The sequence below is a fragment of the Leucoraja erinacea genome, chromosome 4 (genome assembly GCF_028641065.1).
Source record: "Leucoraja erinacea ecotype New England chromosome 4, Leri_hhj_1, whole genome shotgun sequence".
NCBI lineage: Eukaryota > Metazoa > Chordata > Chondrichthyes > Rajiformes > Rajidae > Leucoraja > Leucoraja erinaceus.
Window position 1 is genome coordinate 42,227,604 of NC_073380.1, and position 25,250 is coordinate 42,252,853.

A 25,250-nucleotide genomic window follows, 5' to 3' on the forward strand; every position below is an offset into this window, starting at 1 on the left:
CCTGGCCAAGAATCGAATGCTCTGATGTTTACTCGATAAATATTCATTTTAAGTTACAATGAGCTTATATTTATGTTATAGACCCCCCTCCCCACAACCCCACAACCCCCTCCCCACCCGATGGTGCCTTTGCAAATGAGGGCTATTACCTTTGACCTCAAAGAACCCTAAAAGTGTTGCATTGTTACTCTAGTTTGTGTGTGTGTCTATGTATGCCTTTGTATATATGTGGATGTAAGTGTGTATGTACGTGTGGATGGATATATGTGTGCATGTATGTTTGGATGTGTACATGTATGTCTGCATGTGAATGGATGTGTGGATGTGTGTGTGTGTGCGGATTTATGTGTGCATGTATGTGGGTGTTTGCCTGCATGGAAGTGTGCGTATGGATGGATGTGTGTGTGTGGATGTGCATATGTATGTATGTATGTATGTATGTATGTATGTATGTATGTATGGAGCGGTGGGTGGATTGTCGCAGTCATTCACCAGCACGCCATTATCATAAGTAATTCACTCATTGTTTAAATAATTTGACCAAATAAACAGTGAAACGATCCACATTAAAATAAAACTTTATATAATAATTTTTTTCCACAATTTATTTATTTTGTGTACTTTGAACATTTACAAATGATGCAATGTGCTGGTAGGGCATGCCTGTGGTCAGTGTGCTCGACAGTTGCTGTTTGTTGACTATGACTTGTCATGGATCGAAGCAGTCTCTTTGGGGCCGGCTCATCTGCTTCACCATCAGGAACTGCCTCTTGAGGTGATTCACCTGCTTCAGGCTTTTCAGCATCTTGAACTCAATTGAAAGAGGAAAAAGAAAACAGAAAAGGAATGAAAAGTAAAATAAATCAACATACTCAAATATATCTTTTCATTTTTCAAAGTAACATCATATGACCATAAGTAAAAAGATTAGTTGTTTGAGTCCTTTCATTACCTTTCATCCTGCTATCGCTCGATTTATTGTTGTTATGTTGCAGAAGCACTCTGCATGATAACCCGGGATACACTGCTGCCTCCTAATAATAGAAGATAATATGTGTCAGGGTGTATTTTACATCATATCATGTTTTGTATTACGTAAGACAATATCGACATATCAATGAGGAAATTAAACATGTATGCATGTCCAGGTAGATGGGATGGCAAGTCTGCAGTTTAGTGTTCATTAAAGCACAGTGCATGTCCACACAAAACACTTTTGTGTGGACAGGCTCTGAAGAGTGGAGGGGCAGAAGCTGCAGAAAAAAAATATCTCATATTACTTAGGTCTGTATGGACTTCAATTCATAAAATGTCAATCTCTTCTTAATGTCAATGAGACTTACATTGTAATTTACTGCCATTGATAAGACTTCAAGTTCAAGTGCAGGAGCAGAGGGTGCAGAATAGCACGAGAAAGAAACATCTCATAGTACCTAGGTCTGCATGGACTTACATTCATTAAGTGTCAACCTCTATTTAATGTCAATGAGACTTATACTGTAATTTACTACAATTGATAAGTTATTTCTAGTTTAAGTAGAGAAATGATGTGATAGAATTAGTAGAGAAAGGATCTTAGCTCAGAAAATCTATAATTAGAATAGGGCAGAAGGGTGGCACAGCGGTAGAGCTACTGCGTTGCAGTGCTAGAGAACTAGGTTCAATCCTGACTATGGATGGTTGTCTGTACAGAGTTTGTACGTTCTCGCCATGACATGCGTGGGTTATCTCTGAAATCTTCAGTTCCCTCCCACATTCCAAAGCTTGTACGTTAATTGGCTTGGTACATGTAAGTGTGTGTGTGTGTGTGTGTGTGTGTGTGTGTGTGTGTGTGTGTGTGTGTGTGTGTGTGTGTGTGTGTGTGTGTGTGTGTGTGTGTGTGTTACTGTGCGGTGGATCGCTGGTCGGTGCGGACTTGGTGGGCCTGAAGGGCCCATTTCCTCACTGTATCCCCAAACTAGAATCAATTAGGGTGAGGATAAGAAACACAGGACAGAAAACAATGGGGGAGTTTGAAGATATGCTTGCAAGCAGTGGTGGTAATGCAGGTCTTAGTACAAATCATGAAGTTGAGAGTAAATGCAACAAGGATAATAATATAAATAATATGAAGGAGATATATAAACTATGAAAATCAATTTAGCAGTATAGAAGATTATTTCAGGGTACATGACTAATTTTCCTGGATTAATATGTGACCAATAAGGAAAAAGAGGGCTGTTTTAATAATACAGTGCTTCCACACCTCAAAAAAAAAGTTCCTTAAAAAGAATCTCAAATTTCCTGGAATTTGATGGTATTTCCTGAAATTTTCAAAAATGCTTCCTGCATGCTATTTGTTGTTGTTTTTTTTTGAGGGCACACGTTAACAACACAAAGAAGAACAAGGCAAAATAGATCTATGTAACTGCACCGTATCTGCCTGCTTCTGTTACTTCTTCTTCTTTTTGCGTATGGCGTGCACAGCCGAAAGTTGTAGGACAACTTGTTCGATTTGATCTTATATGATTGTGCACGCCAGGTTGATTGCATTCGTCTAAACAGGGCGTACCATGTGAAGGTTGCAATCTCCCACCCTCTTCTGTTACCTGTACACCTGTACAGTTTTGCAAGGCAGCTTTCGATGTCTCCAACAACTTTCATTGTCTTCATTTTTTCAACCTGCTCTCATATGTCTCAGTCTCTGCTCTCTCTCCCTCCCTCCCACTCTCCCTCCCTCCCCCTCTCCCTCCCTCCCTCCCTCTTCTCTTCATCTCTCTCCCCTCTCTCCCTCACTCTCTCCTCCCTCCCTCCCCCTTTCCCTCTCTCCTTCCCTCTCCATCCCATCTCTCCATCCCTCTCTCCAACCCTCTCTCCCTCCCCTCTCTTCCTCCTCCCTCTCTCTCTCCCCTTTCCTTTTTTCTCTCCTCCCTCCCTTATTCCCCTCCCTCTCTCCCTCCCTCTCGCTCCCCCTCCCTCTCTCTCCCTCCCTCCCCCCTCCTTCTCCCTCTCCCCTTCCTTCCCTCATCCCTCTCCCTCCCTTTCTCCCTCTCTCCACCCTTCCCTCTCTCCCTCCTCTCCCTCTCTCCCCCTTGATCCCACCCACCGTTCTGTAAAATCAAGGCCAATCCCAATGTAACTGCAGTCCCACCGCCCACTGGTAGCTTTTCACCACTAGGCTTATCCAGAATTCTCCTATTGCCTGAAAAATAATCAAAGGCTCAACTTCAATTGAGAAAGAGAATTCTAAAGTCTCATTGTTATACGAGAATTTTCCCGAACAGCCTGTGACCTATAGCGTTGTGGCCATAGCACTATGTTTAAAGCCCATAATGTTGCAGCCGGTAGCACTATATTTAGAACCCATAGCACTGCAGCCGACAGCTCTTTGTTTAAATTCCCGCACGTTAAATTGACAGTGCTCTGTTTAACCCTTTGACTGGCAGTGCTGTGTGTGTATTACCTTTACACCCCTTCGCGGGCCGGTTGCGGAAATTTCCCGAAATGTTCCAAAATTATTCAATTTTCCTAAAATTACCCAAAGACAACCAGAATTTCCCGAATTTTGAGTAATTTCCTTCAAAGTGGAAACACTGTAATATTATTCCATAAAAATTTAAACATAGAAATACCCACAACAGATGGAATTAGCAGAGATTGGGAACAAGAATTAGCTATAAAAATCTCAAAAGAGAGCTGGGATAATCATTTACTACAGGTGCATAAATGTTCGATCAACGTACGACATACGCTCATTCAATTCAAAACATTACATAGATTATATTATTCAAAAACTAAATTAAATAAAATCTTCCCTAATGTTTCACCAATCTGTGATAAATGCCTGTGTCAAGAAGCTACCATAGCGCACTCTTTTGTTTTTTGTACAAAAATCCAAAAATTCTGGTATGAAATATTTCATATTTTTTCAAAATTAATCAAAATAAAACTGGTACCAAAACCAGAATGGATTATCTTTGGAATATCGGAAGGTAACCCTGAACTAAACGTGTTTCAGAAGAATTTATTTAATTACGGGCTAATAATGGGAAAAAAGCTTATACTTAAATTCTGGAAAAATGCGCCCACACTTGTCTCTGTACTGTACACTGACAATGACAATAAATTGAATCATTTCATTTTTATTTTTTTTTTACACCAACAATAAAAATGTGGATATCAAATATGTTTGAAACATTACATCTGGAAGAGATGAGATTCCTCTTAGCAGGTAAAGCAGACCAATTCCAAAAGACGTGGTCTATGTTTCTGGACCTATTACAAGTATGAGGTGCAATAGTAATTTAAATAAATAAATAAATAAATGGTATCAGGACCTGGTAACGGGAGGTAAAACAACAAAAACAGACTTGGTTGGTAGTCCCCTTTCTGCGGAGTTTAATGTTATAATAGAGCGATTGTTCCTATTTTCTTTTTCTTTCTTCTCTAGGGTCTACTTTCTCACTTTACTTCCTTCTCTAACTTCTTTTCTAAGGGGCTTTCTTTTCCCAACACTCTTGCACTTCACGACTCTTGCGCACTTTCTTTACTTTCTTTACTTCTATCTTTTTCTTAAAGCTCAAAAAAAAATGAAGCGGTACAAAAAATGTATTAAGATATATGTGTTGTGTAGTATTGTAATTTACCGTACTTCTAATAAAAATTTAATTTAATTAAAAAAAAATATATATATTATTCCATAAAAAAACATTGATTTAAAAGAGCCTTTACAGAACAACAATCATAATATGACAAAACTTGCTTCAGAAATTTGAAGTTATTAACTTCAATCTGAAACAGCATCATAAAACTGAAAATAAACTATAGAAATTAGTTGGTTGTGGTGGAAAGATAACAGCATTAAAAAAAAGGTGTGACAATAAACAAAGCAATGGCTTTAATTTATAGTTAATACATTGTAAACAATTATAAGCAGCTTTTTTAAAAAACACAGGAAATGTCATCCCACCATGGTTAATTATTGAATGGACAAGTTATGTAAAAAAAAAGCAGTAAATCTGAAGGTCAATAATACCAAAGATTCAAAAGGAGCACCAAAAGTAGAATACAGAAGTAGTCCAGCAAGAAATAAAAGCAGACTGCAAACATTTAAATAGGTGTACAAAAAGAGGGAAGGATTAATGAATGATAATCCTACAGACCTAACCAGAAAAAAATGAATTGGGGAATAAGGAATGGCAGGCAAATTAAACAAATAATTTATGTGCCTTCTCAAGACATAAAAGTCATTCTGGAAATAGTGGGCATTGTAAATCTGGAGAGAATGAGCAGCTTAAAGGAATTAGTGTTGGTAAAAAAATGTTGGGAAAATTCATTGGATTCCAAGGCAATAATGATGGAGATAATAAATTCAATCATGGCTATCCCTCGAGGTCGAAGATGATGGTCTATTTTCTGTTGTTTTTATGGACTCTCAGGTGGCTTATGAGTCTAATCCTGGTTTTGCAGCTCACAAAACAAAGACGCCTTTGCGTGTGTTTGTTTAAAGTGTACTTGACATTGCACTCCAAGAAGCACATGGTCCTTCACAAATCAATCAACTAATTCCAATGGCAAGGCAACCAAAACGATTGGACCTGATAGATCTGTTGCAGCCTTCATCCGCCTTCACAACCGTTGAGTTCAAGATAACTTTGTTCGCCGTTGAGATCTTGTAGGATGGATCATTCTTAGTCCTGACCTTACCGCCATGGGTGGCCCTACCAGAAGCTGGTGCTTCCGACGGCATCGCTCTGGGAATCATGGGGTCACGCAAGCCTTTTCACCATGACATGGTAAATGATCCAAAGAGGTATAAATTCAGTAAAAGATGCAAGGATGATATTTCCCCCTGGATTGGCTATCTAGAATTATGGATCATAATCCGAAAATAAAGGCTTGTTTACTTTAGCACCACTTTCCTGCATTAACCCCATACCTCTTGATTCGCTCAATATTCAAAAACTCACAGTCTCTGACTCACATCCCCAAGTAATTTTAATGATATGGGAGAGCAATACCAAAGTAAACAAGCGTTTATTTTTGGCCATTAAAGATCTACGCACTGAGCTCTTGCGATTAGGAAACAGGCCGATATATTTTTAGAAATTAAGCAAGTCAAGGGATGTGTGCAGAAAGTGACGCAGAGGTAAACAAATCAGCCATGATCTGATTGAATGGCATAATAGGAATGAGGGGCTAAAGAGCCTATTCCTGCTTCTATGTCTTGTAATGTTGCACCAGAAATGTCCTCTGGGAAGGTAATTAAGAAGATTGCCACTTAAGATGCTTGTTGTTTGGCAATAAAGGTTATAAAGGTCATCTTGTTGGTTTGAGTTTGACTGAACACCCATAGTTTGGAGAGAAACCCCAGCCATACTCAAAGATAAAATTACCTATAATTGTTTACTTTCTGCTAAAGAGTTTTAGGCCATTAGCAGGAGGAGTTATTTTTCCCTGGGACGCTTTCAAATCTTCAAAATACTTAAGAAAATCATTAGAGCTTAATAAAGGGCCTGTCCCACGATGCAAATTTACCCAAGAGCTCTCCCGAGTTGAAAAAAAAGTCAAACTCGTGGTACTTCATCACGAGTAGTTTTTTACTCTTGGAAATGTTTCACAATTTCACGAGCTTACCGCGTTTCCCGAGTGCCTGCCGTTAGTGTTGCGAGCCGCTACGAGATGTCCACGAGGTCTGATGTAACCGCTACGTACATTCTACGTATTTACCACAAGTTTGATTTTTATTTTTAACTCACGAGAGCTCTTGGGTAAACTTGTATAGTGGGACAGGCTCTTTACATATCAAGTGCAATAGTGCTCAAACAAATTTTACAGCAGCTACCAGGAGCAAGGAAGAGCTTGGTCAAGAGTTCTCCGATGTTCTACAAGAGGAATTGGAAACAAGGTGTAGAACCATCAGCCGAACAAAAAGAAGGAACAAAAGTGTCAAATTATATCACGTGCACTGGAGTTGCTTCCTTCCCAATACAGTGCTGTATTCGAAATCACCGGATTGAGACAACAGAGTGTGAATAATAAGGTATATTATTTCACTACCAAATAAGCCACCTAGACTCACCTATCTGCAAACCCTGAGTACACAGCAAAGCTTTCCGCAGCATGTTCCTGTTGTTGATCACCTGGCACCGTTTACTACACCGTCCAAGGCTGGGGCTCTCTCCTCCTGGAAGGGTGCCCTACACCATCCTTTATGGCATTTCTTAACTGAGTAGACCATAGCATACCGCTTCCTGGAGTCAATTATAAGCCCCTTGTCTGCAGCGTTTCTGCACTACTAGTGGTAGGGGGCACAGGTGGTCCGCCCAACGTGTTTTGCTCAGCAAATTCTGACGTTCCCAGGCATTGTGTGGAAACGTGTGCAAAAACATCTCCCACTTGTCTTGAGAACATCTTGTTTTTGAAAAGGTTGGAATGCTGTGCTGCTAATGTAGCTGATAACCATTTTAGCTGAAATTGTCTGTTTAGCCCTTACGATCAAGTGTACAAGAATTCATGTGTCCTCCCCTTCTGTCCGTAACCCATCCCGAAACTTATTTCAGAATGCTTCTCTTCTTCAGTACAGAAGACTACAATAAATAGCAGGAGTAGCCCTTCTAGCCTGACCCACCATGCCTTAAGATGATGGCCGAAATTCTACCATTGTCAAATCTAGCACTATTCAAGTTTTTCACTGTACCTCAGTACATGTGACAATAATAAACCTGAACTTTGATTTCCTTAATGTACAGCATGTATCAAAGTTCAGAATGAACTCAATGACTGAGCCTCCAGGCACTTGTTAGTAAAGAATGTCAAATTTTCACCACCTTCAGGGTGATGAAATCTTTCCTCACCTCAGTCCCAAATAGACTGATTTACATTCTCTACCCAATGCCTTTTTTCACTTAGTAAAATAAATTCACACTAACTCATGTAAAATGCATGATCATAGCATGGCACGCCATGTGCTCACATTAATTTATATACAATATGTGCAAATTGATATAGAAGAAATTACTCAAGTATAGATTAAATTACAGGTGGAGGTTATAGTCAGAGAGAAGCAATCCAACTCAAATTTGTAATTTTAATTATTTTGCAAACACTGTATATTGTATATTCAGGTATTACCACTACAATCTGGTTCTATGTTTCTATGTTTCTATGTTTCTAATCATGGTAAAAAAAAAAGGACTGTACACCAAAAATTGATCTCTATTTTAATTTTAAAGCATTAATTTAATTATAGGTTGGCTCCACAAGCAGCAAATGGTCAAGCCCTGGCTTTAAATAAATTAAATTTATATTATACAAGCTACAGTCAAATAAATAAAATCAGTGACTTTCATAATTATTACATAGACGTCAGAAGGAATTTTGCACGATCATGCAGATCCACAAAAATGTACTGCTGTACATTATTTCCATGGTAACAGGGGAATTGCAGCAAAATAATACAATTGTACTGCTGAAAAAAGTATAGCATACTTCAAGTAATGATTTGAAAGATATTACTTATCTGTAGCTGGTAGTTCAGTAAATTAAGCAGCAAAATAGGAAGAACATTAATAACCAAAGAGAATAAGTTAAGAATTATTGATTATAAACATTGGTTCTCAAACAGCAACAACAAAATGTTAAGTTTAACTCTCATCTTTCAGCTGTTGCAATAGAATTAATGACAGCAAATGTAAATGCTTTAGACGTTTAGTCCATCAAAAGCAAGATCTCCAACCATTACACACATGACACATAGGAGACTGCAGGGTGACTTGGATAGGCTGGGTGAGTGGGCAAATGTTTGGCAGATGCAGTATAATGTGGATACATGTGAGGTTATCCATTTTGGTGGCAAAAACAGGAAAGCAGACTATTATCTAAATGGTGGCCGATTGGGAAAGGGGGAATGCAGCGAGACCTGGGTGTCATGGTACACCAGTCATTGAAGGTACGCATGCAGGTGCAGCAGGCAGTAAAGAAAGCAAATGGTCTGTTAGCTTTCATTGCATACGGATTTGTGTATAGGAGCAGAGAGGTTTTACTGCAGTTGTACAGGGTCTTGGTGAGACTACACCTGGAGTATTGCGAACAGTTATGGTCTCCAAATCTGAGGAAGGACATTATTGCCATAGAGGGAGTGCAGAGACGGTTCACCAGACTGATTCCTGGGATGTCAGGACTGTCTTATGAAGAAAGACTGGATAGATCGGCTTGTACTCGCTATCTTATAGAAACTTACAAAATTCTTAAGGGGTTGGACAGGCTAGATGCAGGAAGATTGTCGATGTTAGGGAAGTCCAACAAGGGGTCACAGCTTGATAAGGGGTAATCACTAATCGAGATGAGAAAACCACGCAAGATGGTGAATCTCTTGAACTCTTTGCCACCACACACACATTTAAAAAAAACTATCATGGAGGAACAGGTACGGGCTACTGAGTTGCAATCAGCCATGATATAAAATGGCTGGTGCAGGCTCAGGGGACTTCCCAATGCAAATCATGGCTATCAAAACTAGCTGCACGTTGCACGATTCAGAAAATTATTATCCAATGCTGCCTTAACATTCTTGAGCAATCAGCTTTTTTCTCGTAGACAACGATTCAGATTCAATTTTAATTGTTTTACAGTACAGAGACAATGAAAGCATTCCGAAGTGTCACAACATTTGATGTAATCACTAATCAAACCAAATATAAAGTTCTTGCTGTTTGCCACACACACAAAAAAACCATCAGAGGAACTCAGCTATGGATGCAATTATAAAATACCTGATACAATCTCAGGACTTCCCAATGCAAATCATAGCTATCAAAACCAAATTATCCAATGCTGCCTTAACAATGCAATCAGCTATTCTCGTAGACAACGGTCCGTGTGTTTGGTTGGAGTTCCTCAAATGTAACCAAAGCATTAATAGCTAGGAAAGGGTCTCGTTATGGAATTCTTTAATGTATGAGTCCTGGCCACCATTTTGTCTTTGGTAAATTAACCTCTATTCTTTACTTCCACCAAGTATCCTGTTTGCTACTATATTGTTCTGATCCAATCAGTATGTTCAAGAAAATTGATTTACCACACCACTGATAACAAAGTAACAGTAATAGTTAAGTAACAGTTCACTCCACTACAATAAATATTTCTTATCTCCTTTCTGTTGCCCAGGTAACAGCAAATGCAAAAATCTTCAATAACTCTTGACTCCGCGAGAAGGATGAGGAGAGATCACGTTGCTGGACGAATTACAGATGGTGATGAGTCAGAGTATATAAGTGAGATCGACCGATTGACCAAATGGTGCCAGCACAACAACCTGACTCTCAATATCAGTAAGACCAAGGAACTTATTGTGGACTTTGGAGGAGGAAGGATGAGGACCCACAACCCTGTTTATATCAATGGGACAATGGTGGAGGGAGTCAAAAACTTCAAATTCCTGGGCCTGCATATTTCCAAAGATCTTTCCTGGACCCAGCACACTGATGCAAATATAAATAAAGCACATCAACGCCTCTACTTCCTGAGAAGATAACAGAGATTTGGTATGTCATAGTGGATTCTCTTGAACTTCTACAGGTGTACAGTAGAGAGGATATTGACTGGTTGCATCATTGCCTGGTTCGGACACTTAAATGTCCAGAAGTGAAGAAGATTGCAAAAAGTTGTGAACACTGCCCAGTCCATCACTGGCTCTGACCTCCCCACCATTGAAGGGATTTATTGGAGTCGCTGCTTCAAAAAGGCAGCCAGCATCATCAGTTGGCGAACTGCAGGAGTGGGGCGCCGTTGTGTATGGCTGCTCTGCCTGCAGTCCGTCCTTTCACAATTTTTATTTTTAGTCCTGTTAAAAACAAAATGTTTGTTGGAGGCCTTCGTTTATGTGGTGGGTAGGGGGAGAGGAAGGGGGAAACTTTATTTCCTAGTCCCTACCTCGTCGGAAATGCGGCTTCCCTCCGAGCTGCTTCTTCGCCCCTTCCTCGCGGCCTACCATCAGACTGTCGGGACCGGCCGGAACCCCAGCTTTGGCGGCGGCACAGCGCTGGGACACCATCACGGAGCGGGCGATGCCCTACCTGGGTCGCCGTACGATAAGCTCCAGAGTGCTGTGACCACCGACTCCAACATCCGCGGAGCTGTGGCTGCGAGCATCCAGCCGTGGGTGGCGCTGGATTAAAAACACCACGGAGCCTGGAATCCGAGATCGCCAGAGTCAGAGCTCCAACCAGCGCGGCCTGAGGACTTTTTGGGTGCCGCGGTCTCCAGGGAGGAAGCGGCCACTCCAGACATTTCAAGCTGTTGAGGAGTGTTCACCCGATGCCGGAGTTCCATCTTCCCGGCAAGAGGGCCTGAAAACATCGGACTGGCTGCGGAGGCCACAAATAGGTCCCGGCCTTGGGTGATCACAGAGGAAGAGAACTGAACTTTCTGATGCCTTTCCGCACAGTGGAAAGTTTTGATTTTATTGTGGGGGGACGTTCATGTTGAATTCTATAATGTGTGGTGTCATTTTTCAAGTTGATTTAAACATGCTATATAAATAAAATGTACTTACTTACTTACTACTTTCAGAGACCAATCCTAGCCACACGCTCATTTCACCTCTGCCATCGGAAATAAGGTTCAGGAGCCTGAAAACTATAACATCCAGGTTCAGTACCAGATTTTTCTCGATAGCCATTCAGCTATAACCTCTTTTTACTCAGAGCTCCCGTGGATTTTGAAGCAACAGCACTAAAGAGAAGCAGGAGAAAACACTGATTGGCTCTAGCCCGGGTGGGAGGAGAGTTAGAAGTGAGCCAGAGGGCAATTTATCAATCAATATAAGCAAGACGGCTCTTAGGGAGCGGCAGTGAGGGAAGTACCCTGTGAGAAAAGTGTGAGCCTTTGGCTCGAGAGTAATTGGCTTGAATAATTTCCCTGAGGTGTGTATAATTGTGATACTTTTGAGTGAGAATTGTATTGTTTTAAAGTGTGTGAATATCTGTGAGACTTAGTATATTGAATGAGGTGTGGCAACTTGTGAGTGAATGTCACAGAAAAAAAAATGTTTTAAGAGGTAGTGTGTCTTTAAGAAGTTGCAGTTGTGTGGGGGTGGAGCCATACATCGTTATTTTATTTTTCTTTGTTCTTTGGATATGCTTATCCATTTATGTGGAAATGAACTGTTTATTTGTTGTTTTCTTTTAACTCTTAAACAGAGGAGAGATGCAAAAATGCCGTTTGTTTTTGAGTTTTAGGGAAAGCTTGTTTTGATGTGATCATAGTGTTTCTTTCAGAATTCAAATGTCCTGTCTACAGGGAAGTAAATGTGTGGTGGCTTGAAGCATGTGCTGTGTAATGGTCAAATGAAGGTCCATGCAGCACTGTGTTAGTTGATTACATCAGACCGTAACTTACAAAAGGGGGTTTGAGGGATGAGGGGTAAAAAGTGAGAGATAAAGTAGATTGGTGAGGAGAAACATATTTGGACAATTGAAGAGATAATATTTAGGTGGAGGTCCTTCTTCAGATAGATTCTTCACCGGGAAGGTGATGAAGGAGGCTTCTGCCTTGCCAGTATTTAAAGACCGATTTCAAATTTCCAAACCACCCGCAGAGTTTTGGATTAGTGGAGGGAATGAATAGGACATGAAAGAGTTTAAGTAAAGCCTTGACTGAGACTGGACAGGAATGGGTTAAGTTATTCTGATGGTTCAGAACAACCCCAGCTAGAGAGACAGGATTAATGCCTTTTGAATTGATAACTGGATAAGCTATGAATCTACCAGAAGATGTGGAAGTTACACCAACAGACCCTCAGCGATTAACTAATTATGTATGCACAGTAATTAACCCATGCCTTGCCAAGTACTGGGACCGAAAGAAATTGAGACTGTGTTGAAAGGAACTGTACCAAGTGCTACCAACAACATCAACTGCCATGAAGGTTGAAGATCACCCCCGTTGGATACATCTGATTGACGGTAAACGGTTCGGAGAACCAAGAGAGGACAATGGGGCTATTGACCCTCCTTTTACCCTGGGGTTGGCCCAGATGGACTGGACTTGGGGAAATAACTTGTTTCTATCTATGAGTTTTGAATTTGCCCTTCGTGATAATGGGTGGGTGTGTACACAATTCCCATATAATGATGGAGGAGGAATACCCCCTTTCTTTTTGTTATTTTTTAGTTTGTTAAAAGTTGGTTTTAATGTTCTTCGGTTTGTTTTATGAGGGGGTAGGGGATCGGGGGAAACTTTTTTTCAAGTTCCTACCTTCACGGAGATGTGATCAATTTTCAGATCACATTCTCCAGGCTCTGCGGCCTAACATCGCTGGAGCTGGAAGCCTCCTCGGACTGTCGTGAACTCCCACAGCGGGGCGCGGACTTAACAACGGAGCAGATCCCTTGCCTGGGATCGCTCCCACCGCGACCACTGTGGACTTACCATCAAGGGCTCGTAGTCTCTGGAGAGGCTAGTCGGGAGCTCCAACATCGCAGAAGGTTCAACCAGCCCCGACGCGAGGCTCAATTGCCCGGCTCGGGGGAGCTGACACCCCCCTGATGCAGGAGCTGAACACCTCGATGCAGAGGGCCCAAACGCCGCCGGCTACGGAAGTCAAGACCATCCCGTCAACGGAGGGCTCGAGGCCCCCGACCGAGGAAGAACAAAAGGAAAGACTTGAATTTTATTTCGCCTTCCATCACAGTGAGGAATGTGTAGGAGTCACTGTGGTGGATGTTCATGTTAAACTGTGTTTTTAAGTGATTTGTTGCTTTTAAATGTATGACTGACCTGGCCAATGAAATCCTCGTATGTTGCAAAACATACTTGGCAAATAAAGTGTGATTCTGATTCTGATTCTGATTCTGACAATATCCCTTTATCTTATTGAGATTCTGGCCTTACACTGTTTTTGCAATAAAACAGCAACTGATAGGTGCCTTCAGAAAGGCAAACTTGAGGACTAACCCATATTTAAAGGATGGTACACACCTCCCTTTAAACGAGATTGGAAATTAAAATTGACTAGCACAGCAGATATACCCCGACTGGTTAATGGCACATATTTTGTATGTGGATCCTGGGCCTACCATGGTTACCACGAATGCCGCCGGCAGAAGGGGCAACTTGGGAACGACTAAAAGGACCCCATCACTGGACACTGTTATGGTGCAGATGTGGTCCCACACATGAGAAGCATGAACTAGTTACACCAGCACACGAGGATTTCCAACCGATGCCAAATGAAGGCTGAGCAATTTTTTATGATCCTCTTCCCGTCCTATGGTAGTATCCCGGGAACTCATTTAAATGGCTTGCGCTATGGAGATGCTTGCAAATGCCATTGCCGCCTCCTTGAGCGCAACCCAGAATGAGATAGAAGGGCTAACAGCTGAGATAGTAGCTATGAGAACTGTAGTATTACAGACCAGAGTGGCCCTAGATTTTATCATAGCAGTAAAAGGAGGGACGTGCGCCATAATTGGCCTGGAATGTTGTAATTTTGTCTCCGACGTTTCCTCCAACATTACCGACTTGGCCGCCCATATCAGAATGGAAGTGGCTAAAATATAAAAGGTTCGTACGGACATGAATATTGATTTATCTCACTTCAGGGAATCCTGGCCTTCGCTTTCTCTCTGTCCCACCCCTACCCAAGTCCCACAAACCTCCTATTCACCCTACAAACAGCTTACAGTGGCCTGTTTGCTTTATCATCACCCATTCCTGCTCTCCAGGGATGCTGCCTGTCCCGCTCAGTTTCTCCAGCTTTTTGTGTCTAACTAAAGGGCTATAGGGCCAGGTTAAGATTTTGATACATTTTCAATCCTTTCAAATTCCAGTTTCTGTTTAAAATTAATATGATCATTTAGAAGGAATGTAGAAAGTGAACTATGAATAATTTTAAAGGCTTAATATTGAAAACCAACACATTTTGGCTCCTACAAACATCTTCACAAGATGAAAGGATAAGAGGAAATCAGTAATGAAAACAGCTGGAAGGTGAATAGAAAATAGAAACAAGGAATTGCTGATGCTGGTTTACACAAGAATCAAATGGAATAGGAAAGGAATAAAATATATTTTTCCTTTTTTCCCCATTAGTTTAACATTATTTTTTTCAGAAATAATTATATAGTGGAGGAGGCAGTGTCAGCTTTGCATTGCATCTTTCTTCCCTCCAAATTTCATAAACCAGCACCAACAAAGCTACATTGTGGTGGATGCAGTTGAGTCTGAGGTGAGTATTCCCAGTTGTAGCAAGGTTTGCAATTCAACAGTGCAGCATTTCGAGAAGTTGAGAGCCCAGTGTCTAGTGCCTGACTTCCATACTCATAGTTAGTTAGGCAATTACAAAGTGGCCCATGAATTAGGATAGTAGACAAAAATGCTGGCGAAACTCAGTGGGTGAGGCAATATCTATGGAGCAAAGGAATAGATGACGCTTCAGGTCGAGACCCTTCCTCTGATGAGGAGGAGGGGGGTGGGAAGAAGAAAAGAAGAGGTGGAGGCAGTAGGCTGTGGAGGGGCTGGGAAGAGGAAGGGAAGGAGGGAGAAAGCAAGGACTACCTGAAATTGAAGTCAATGTTCACACTGCTGGGGTGTAAACTGCCCAAGCGAAATATGAGGTGCTGCTCCTCCAACTTGCGGTGGGACTCACTCTGGCCATGGAGGAGGCCCAGGCCACAAATGTCGGATTCAGAATGGGAGGGGGAGGGGGAATTGAAGTGCTGAGCCATGAATTAGGAAGGTCGTTTTGGCCAAGACCATTGACATCAAATTTGTGATAATTGCTTAATTAATGTAATTAATTTATAAATAAGGAATTTCCTACATTGCCATTTATTGTAACAGAAGCAGAGGTGGATTAAGGTTCACTTGTGCCCTAAGCCTGACCAATCTTGGTGCCCCCCTCCTTTCCACACTGACCCAGTCCATTTTAGTTGTTGACCTGTCTGACCAGATATACAATGCAGGTTGCAGCAGTACAAAAATGTATTCATATGATAACACAATATACTGTACAAACTAAGCCAAGCTTGGGCTACATAAAGTTCTACAAAAATGCAATACAACATCTATTTTAATATTTCACAAGTTAAATGTATCAAAGTTCCAATATTCATGACCTGAAAGGCATTTTTCTACATTTCATTTTCGCAAAATCACTGATAACATCCTCGAAATTAATACTTCTCAGAATGTCTGCTTGAATTGTTAATATACACAGTGAGTCGAGTCTTTCTTGAAGCATAACTGATCTATTTGGGTTTTTTACACGTTTCAGTTGTGAGAAAGACCTCTGTTGTGCAGTTGGTGACCATTAATGTTAAAAATATTCTTATGGCAATTTCAACATTTGGAAAGGCACTCTCTAGTTTGTCTTCTGTAATTGTGTTGTAAAGTTCCATGTGAGTGAAAGATGTTTTCTTGGTTGTTTTAAACTTAAGAAGAACATATGAATGGAACTGCTGAAGCTCTGTAGACAAAGTGTTGTTCATGTCATCTGGATAAGCATCAATGAGTGTCTGACAAGTCTTTGAGTACCTTTCACTTTCTGATAATTGGGAATTAGCACCTTGTTGGGTGGCATTAGGAACATCTGTCAGACAAGAGAATCTGTCTGCTATTTCAGTGTACACCTTTCGTCTCCTCCTCATTTCCGTTTCTAACTTTTCAACAATTACATAAAAAGTGGAGATACGGAATTTGTCTCTGGCACTGAGAATGACCTCTGGTGCATTTCCATCGTTGGGCATTCTCTTTCTTATACGCTTACGCGTTTGAGTTGCTTTGTATTCTACATCAGGGAGCATGTCCTTTGCAAGTGATTCAAATCTCTCAAACTCATCTCTTGATGTGTGCAACTGGTCTGCCAATGATGAATACAAATCTGCACATGTTTGCAAGATCACATTTTCACTTTGAAGAAGTTGACTTGTTCTATGAAACTTTTCTAAAGTTTCATTCCAAAAATTCAGCATGAACACAAATTCAAGTTCTTGCATCTTGTTTGCAATATTCTTTGCCTCCCTTCTAGTGTCACCTTTTTGCAACTGGTCATCTGATAAAGCTTCCAGAATCTTGAAGAAAGAGTTGACAATTGCTGCAGTTGCCACAGCATGTGCTTCTCATCTGGTGTCTGAAAGTGATTTGAACACTTTTTCATTTCCAATGCAATCTTTGAGAATTCTCCACCGAGCAGTTGAGGCTGAAAAGAATGTGTAGAGCAGTTGTACAGTGGAAAAGAAATCTACTGCAACTTGACAGCAATCCACAGCACTTCGTCCAACTAAATTTAGTGAATGAGCTGCACAGGGTACATAAATGGCAAACTGATTTGCATCCAAAAGTTTTTGCTGCATGCCATTGTAACGTCCAGACATGTTGGCAGCATTGTCGTATGACTGCCCTCTGAATTTAGCAAAATCCAATTTACAATCATCACATAAGTACTTCAACACCTGCTGTACCATAGCTTCACCAGTGTGGTTTTGTAATTCCAAAAATGTGATAAATCGTTCAACTGGCTGTCCATCTTGCAAGTATCTGAGCACTATGCTCAGTTGGTCAACATGCGAAAGATCAGGCGTTGAGTCCACAGACAGACTGAAGTACCCAGAAATATTAATTTTGTCAATGATGACGGAGTGCACTTTCTTTGCCATTAACTCAATAAGTTCCTCACATATCGTTTTGGACAAGTACGAAGGGTTGCCTTTTCCAGCATTGCCATACCGTGATATGTGAGCAGCCAAGAATGGGTCAAACTGACTTATCAATTCGAGTAGCCCCAAATAATTCCCATTATTGAGAGACCCAAATTTTTCCACTTTTCCTCGGAATGCCAATCCTCGTTCAGCCAGTGTGCAAATGACTGCTACAACACGCCGAAGCACATTCTCCCAGTAATTGTACTCCTCTTCAATTTGTTTTTCCAGTGGCTGTGTCAAGCCTAAGCCTTGTTTCCGAGTTAAATATGTCAACATGGTATCTCGGTGAGTTGTACTTTTTTCATGGTTGTCAATTACAGCAGTGTTTCGCCAGCCACTGAATCCTTCATTTCTAGTAAAATGTTGACCCCTTGGGCGCAAATAGTTTACAAACAAAACAGTAAACTGATCCTTTTGAAGGAGAGTACAACAGCCATTCTCTCTTGTAGTGTTCACCATTGGCTTTTATTCCAAAAAAGATTTTCTGTGAACAGTATCTCTTTGGCTTCCCACTGATGAAATTGCGACACGATTTGTCAAATGGCCCATTGTGGTGCTGACATTCACTGGGTCCACAAGCAACCCAATAAGTCACATCATCACCATAAAATTCATCCCACAACCCTGGGTCCTTAGCTTTGTTCATTTCATCCTTGGTCAGTTCTCTAAACTCCTTGGACAGTTCAAAAGCATTTATACATCTTGTCGTAGAACTAGGTCCAGGTTGTGGCACTTCATCATGTGCAACGTCATCAGGAAAATCTGGCCTTGCACCAACACTGCCTGTTTCTGATGAAGGAGATAGATTTGATTCACTTGCTGTCTCTGAAGACTGACACTGGTTTTGATCTGGATCATCTTTCTCTGCAGTTTGCAAGAAGAAATCTGTCAGCTTTCCTGTCTTGGCTACAACAGACAGATTATTTTGCTCATTCTCTTTTGCACGTTTTCTCTTTTGCGCACCACTCAACTGAACACGCTTCATTTTTGACGTTTACATGGGGCTGAAATTAAAAAGGGGCAGAGAGGGTCATTGAAATGACTGTCATGACAACTGAATTTGGCTCCATCATTTTACTTTTAAACACATGCAATGACACTGCACCTCGCCACAAAAAATAGCTTAAATCAGGCAAAAGTAGACACAAAAAGTCTCAAAAAAGATCGACAGATAAGAGACGACTATGTATACTAATTAAATAAAGGATCATTGAAGCTGTATGACATCTTACCAGTGCAGTGGTCTTAGATTTCCAAGGATATCGCACACATCATGTCTGAGGCACAGAGGTCAGTCGAGAATATTCCACAACAGGAAACATGTGACAGTGTTAATGATCTTACTGACTGACAGAGGTCAGAGTGCACCTTGTGGTACACCTGGGATGATAATCCTAGGGTGCACCATGATCAAGAAACAGAACATTATGATCAATTTGCACTAGTTTTATCAATTTTTTTTTTTTTACAAATCTTCATTCGTTTTTTTTTCTTTTCACCCTTTTCCCAACTTTGTGGTGCCCCCTTTGGCCCTGGTGCCCTAAGCACGTGCTTAGTCTGCTTAATGGTTAATCCGCCCCTGATCAGAAGGTAACAGATACTCGGCTGTTAGAGCTACTGTCTCGCAGCGCCAGAGACCCTGGTCTAATCTTGACATCAGGTGCTATCTTGGTGGAGTTTGCACAATCTCCATGTAACCACTTGGGTTTCTTCTGGGTGTGCCGGTTTCCTCCCATATACCAAAGATGTGCGGGTTTATAAGCTAATTGGCCTCCATAAAATTGTAATCAATGTGTAGGAATGGGTGAAAAAGACACCGTGGAACCAGTGTGAACAGGTGATCAATGGTCAGCGTGGACTCAGTGGACCAAAGGGCCTGTCCATGCTGTATCTATTAACTAAATTAAATTAAACTAAACAAAACTAATCTAAACATGAGCAGCAAATATGATGTGAATACAGAGCAGGGATTTTAGCCCAATACAATATACAGTGGTTACCTTTTGTATAACGACAAGCTGAAAAATGGATGGAGCTGTAAATTTATTGCCATCATCCTCTCGCACTCCACCTTCCCCGAATCAAAATACCATGAGAAACGAAGAATTTGACTTTGATCGTTTCAGTCAACATAAATCCATGGCCCAGCAGAGGGAAGGCTGACTCCTTTCATCTTAATGTATGGGCTTTCTGCCGTCGAAGCTGTTTGGGCATCTGGCAAAGCTTCGCTCTTTGTTGATACGAATTATGGAGCACTTTACGTGTAAGCACCAGCATTGGAAGCCCTTCAATTGGGATGATGATGGTCTTGGTGAGACCACATCTGGAGTATTGCGTACAGTTTTGGTCTCCAAATCTGAGGAAGGACATTATTGCCATAGAGGGAGTGCAGAGAAGGTTCACCAGACTGATTCCTGGGATGTCAGGACTGTCTTATGAAGAAAGACTGGATAGACTTGGTTTATACTCTCTAGAATTTAGGAGATTGAGAGGGGATCTTATAGAAACTTACAAAATTCTTCAGGGGTTGGACAGGCTAGATGCAGGAAGATTGTTCCCGATGTTGGGGAAGTCCAGGATAAGGGGTCACAGCTTAAGGATAAGGGGGAAATCCTTTAAAACCGAGATGAGAAGAACTTTTTTCACACAGAGAGTGGTGAATCTCTTGGAACTCTCTGCCGCAGAGGGTAGTCGAGGCCAGTTCATTGGCTATATTTAAGAGGGAGTTAGATGTGGCCCTTGTGGCTAAGGGGATCAGAGGGTATGGAGAGAAGGCAGGTACGGGATACTGAGTTGGATGATCAGCCATGATCATATAGAATGGCGATGCAGGCTCGAAGGGCCAAATGGCCTACTCCTGCACCTAATTTCTATGTTTCTATGTTTCTATGATGGACGGATTCCTATTTAAAGAACAGACCAAGATAAGTGACTTTGGATTCATGAAGATAAGAATTCTGCATTCTATCATAATCACTTCAGAATCAATGTCTGCTGTCAGGCTGTGACTGAAAGCCACATAAACACATTTTCATCCTTTTCACAGCATTGCTAAACAATTGTAAAATGAATATAAAACAAGAGTAATCTCCTGCTGTGCCACTCAGAAGACATGGTGTTATATAATAACAGGGCTGTGCTGTTTAATGAGTACTGTATAATCAGAACTACAACACAGGGTGATAAACAGAAAGTACCAAGTGTAACTGCACGATACAAATCAGAGTTTTGCAAAAGCAAATTCAGGAAATGTAACCAATGTAATAATTTTTCTATGGAAGGACACCAGGGTCTGAACCCTCGTGAGAGATTGGGTGGGCTAGGACTTTATTCCTTTGATCGCTGGAGGTTGAGGGGCGATCTTATGGAGGTGTCTAAAATCACAAGAGGAATAGATAGGGTGGATGTGCCCTATCTTTTCCCCAGATTAGGGGTATTGAGAGTCAGAGAGCATGGGTTTAAGGTGAGGGAGGAAAGATTTAATGCGAACCGGAAGGGTGTTTTTCTTTAAACATAGGGTGGTGGGTACATGGAGAGAGCTGGAGAGAGCTACCGGAGGAGATAGTTGTGGCAGATACTATCATAACATTTAAGAGATATTTGGACAGGGGCCTGAGTAGGAGTGTCAAGAACAAGGTATAGGTTTAAGGTGAGAATTGACAAAAATTTAAAAATGGAACCAGAGGAACGTGAGTCTTGCGTGGGAACTTTTTAACTTGCAGGCAGCACAGATTGTCGCTCCCTTCAGTTTTCACCCCACCTACACCCCCTCTGCTTCCCGGGATGTGTGTGGGTCAGCATGGACAGAGCTGCTTCACGAGAGACTAGTTGAGGCAGGTACAATGGACGTCGACCACCAAAACATTAAAGCCCATGTTCACATGTCCACATGCCATTTACAGCTAAAAATAGGGCAATAAAACGGCTGAGCAATTGGATGGTCAAAAGCACTGGAGTCTCACTATGTCCCATTCCTTTCCAACAGACCTCCACCTAGACAACTGGAATTTCCAGCAAAATTGATGCAATATTCATACCACTGGGTATTAATCTACTCAAGCAGAATACTTGTTGTTCTTCAAAATTAGCAATTGGTCTCACCTGAATAATGGAGAAGTCCAAGGAGAGATACCTCCCACACTCCAAAGACGTACAAGTTTGAGGGTTAATCGGCTTGGTATAAAAATGTAAAATGTCCTTCGTGTGTGTAGGACAGTGTTAATGTGCGGGAATCACTGATTGGCACGACTCGAAGGGCCAGTTTCTGCACTGTAGCTCTAAAACTAAAGATAATTATTGACTGGGAGACTGTAGACAACTTTCTTGGACTTTGAAATAGATCCTTGGGATCATTCATTTCAACTGAGACAGTAGTTTAATATCTCAGCTAAATGCAGTAGTACAGCGCTCTACTGAATTGGTCAAAATCTACTTTCTGTTCAGCTATGGAGTGAGACAGAAAAATTATTCTCACTCAGGTGAGTCTCAGTCTCCAATATATATACAAATATGGATTGTAAATGAGATATAGAAACATAATAATGGATGGGATTTATATAGCGCCTTTCTAGATTCACAAGGCGCTTTACATCGCATTATTCATTCACTCCTCAGTCACACTCGGTGGTGGTGAGCTACTTCTGTAGCCACAGCTGCCCTGGGGCAGACTGACGGAAGCGTGGCTGCTAATCTGCGCCTACGGCCCCTCCGACCACCACCAATCACTCACACACATTCACACACATTCACACGCAGGCAAAGGTGGGTGAAGTGTCTTGCCCAAGGACACAATGACAGTATGCACTCCAAGCGGGATTCGAACCGGCTACCTTCCGGTCGCCAGCCGAACACTTAGCCCATTGCGGAACTATCTTTAATTTAGTAGTACATTTGGCTGGACCAATACCCTTTAATTCATGCAATTACTGGAGTATTACTGGAAGATTCGATTGCAAAGCAACTTCTTTGCAGTTAATTAATTTCCAGGTTGACCTGCTTTCAGAAATAAGGGTATGACAGGAATATCGATCTTTGTACCGTTGTAATTTTGCAGGCGCTGGTAAGGTGAATACAACAGATGACTTTTTTAACCAGTTGCTACAATAAATGCAGCCACTGCACACATTTCAAAAGGAAAATAATTGGTAGCTTTTTGCCAATTTTATTGATTGGCATATTAAGCTAAAAATTGAATTACTGTTCTAATTTCTGGCTGTGCAACAACCTAACAGAAAATAGTTTGTTATTTTGTTTCACTTTCTTTAGTATAAGCCAATGTACAATCACAATTTTTTTTTTGTGTAGCATTTTTGTTCTGAAAATACATGTACATATCATTATGAGACAAAATGCAGACTACAGTTTAGAAATGGATTTACAACAGAAAGGGCTTGAAAATAAATTAAAATGCTGGGAGGTCACAGTGTAAATCCAGCTCATTTGTTTTGGATAGCAGATACATTATAGATTCAGTTTACTATGTTCCTAGTGGGTTGCTGAAACTGCAAATAAACAGTCTAATAAAGCATTGTAAATTGGGGGAAAATAGAGAAGAGAGTCCAAAAACATTTAGTTTTCTGTCTCCAGATAAATGAAACAAACTTACTCCTGGACATAAGACATCGGAATATTTGTGAGTGGACAATAAATGAAACTGGTCCAAATGTCACTCATAAAAGAAACATCATACTGTACATAGACACACAAAGCTGGAGTAACTCAGCAGGACAGGCAACATCTCTGGACTCAGTCTGAAAAAGGGTCTCGACCCGAAACATCACCCATTCCTTCCCTCCAGAGATGCTGCCTGTCCCGTTGAGTTACTCCAGCATTTTGTGTATATCTTCAGTTTGAACCAGCATCTGCAGTTTCCTCCTACACATTATCCTGGACATCTATTCTAGGATTTTAAGGTCACACAGCAACAAAATGCAAACTCTCAAAATATTTTTGTACCATTGAACACGTAGCATTCACGAAAGCCTGTGTGGGCTCATATAAAACAATACTGGAAGTGGGTTGTGAGCATTTCTTCCGATGTTGTATTAAAGAATATTCACTCTATTGGCTTCCTATGGGAAATGCGAGATAGACTGAGATGTGGAGAGATAAACAACAATCCACTCAACATCTAAGCTGCACTGCCCCCTAGGGATCTTGTGTTTCATTCAGATCACCCCTTGTTCTTCCAAACTTCAAACACCACAGAATTATTTTTTTAGCTCTTCATGATAGGCCAACCCACTCATCTTAGGCATTAGCCTGTGAATCTCCCCTGCACTGCTCCCAATGTTGACATATCCTGTCTTTATTAAAAGGACCAAATGGAAGACAATATCCGCATTTTCTTCCAAATATAAGTAAATCCTATCGCAAAGAATTTGCTCCATTGGTTTCCCTTCCACTGACGTGAGGCTCACCGGCCTATAATTCCCTGGATTCTCTCCACTTCCTTTCGTAAATAATGGTACAACATTAGATTCTCTCCAGTTCTCTTGGACCTGACCTGTGTTAGAGAAGATGCAAAGACCTTCATCAAGGCTCCCGTAATCTTTTCTCTTGCCTCCCTCAATAAACTGGGATAGATCTTATCAAGTCCTAGGGATTTATCCACTTTAATGTTCTGAAGATGCTGCTGCAAACCACATCACTTGATACCATGCTGCATGGCTTGCAGGCAGTTGTAAAGTAAGAGAAGTAGTCGGAGCTCCCATATGGTTTTGCCAGGATGAACATGTCAGGACAGCATGGTGGCGTAGTGCTGCCTTACAGCCAGAGACCTGGGTTTGATCCTACCTATAGGTGCTGTCTGTACAGAGTATTCCCCATGACCGCGTGGGTTTTCCCCAAGATCTTCCATTTACTCCCACACTCCAAAGACAAACATGTTAATTGGCTTGACATAAATGTAAATTGTCCCTAGTGGGCGGGACAGTGCGAATGTAACCGTTGGGCGGTACAGACTACGTGGGCTGAAGGGTCTATTTCCACACTGTATCTCTAAACTAAAGTAAAAGGAGAATTGACCTTCAGAAGTGAGATTTGCCATTTCTCCAGAAATGCTGCCTGACCCATTGATTTGCTGCAGCATTTAGTGACTACCAAAGATGAGCAGACAGAGCTTACCCCTTCTCCAGAACCAAATCATCAGTGTTTAACCAGGCTAAATGAACTGAAACAGAATTGTGATGATCTGATCCAGGAGAACTGGTCACCAATTTAAGCGCCTCATGCACTTTGTGCTGGAGTAGATGTACATATCTGTTGTTTGATCAAAAACCCAATTTAATATTTGATGCTAAGAGCACAGCAGGTATTAAGAAGTAGCTAAAATTGTATGGATGTTAGTGCATGTAAACCTATTTGAATTTATTGGATTGCCAGATTATGGCCTCTCTGTTATATTGAATGTTAAAAGCAGAACACTCACAAACAAATATGTAAGGGATGTTGTGCTATCAGAGTAATACAATTGTAAACATCAAGCATTTCCTGGTAAGAAATTCTTGGCAAGATGGAGTTCAAACATGTTGCCATCTGTGAGTAGCTTGCAAATAATATTATAATATA

At 41.2% G+C, this 25,250-nt stretch overlaps 1 protein-coding gene and 1 long non-coding RNA gene across 2 annotated transcripts; both read right to left on the reverse strand.

Moving 5' to 3' along the window:
• Positions 1-264: 264 nt before the first annotated feature.
• LOC129696310 (uncharacterized) lies at positions 265-14,385 on the reverse strand. Its single transcript, XR_008723304.1, has 3 exons — positions 11,538-14,385; positions 953-1,034; positions 265-811 (listed from the first exon to the last, which is right to left on the reverse strand). It is a non-coding gene; the product is annotated as an uncharacterized LOC129696310 (long non-coding RNA).
• Positions 14,386-18,033: 3,648 nt separating this feature from the next.
• Positions 18,034-21,117, reverse strand: LOC129696045 (zinc finger MYM-type protein 5-like). The gene is made up of 2 exons (XM_055633451.1): positions 18,914-21,117; positions 18,034-18,685 (listed from the first exon to the last, which is right to left on the reverse strand). Exon 2 carries the CDS (start codon positions 18,664-18,666, stop codon positions 18,034-18,036), a length of 633 nt encoding a protein of 210 aa, XP_055489426.1. The 5' UTR covers positions 18,667-18,685; positions 18,914-21,117.
• Between the last annotated feature and the right edge of the window lie 4,133 nt (positions 21,118-25,250).

What these genes read in the sequence shown, in the direction of transcription:
- LOC129696045 (XM_055633451.1), bottom strand. Translation starts at nt 18,666, where the DNA reads ATGAAGCGTGTTCAGTTGAGTGGTGCGCAAAAGAGAAAACGTGCAAAA.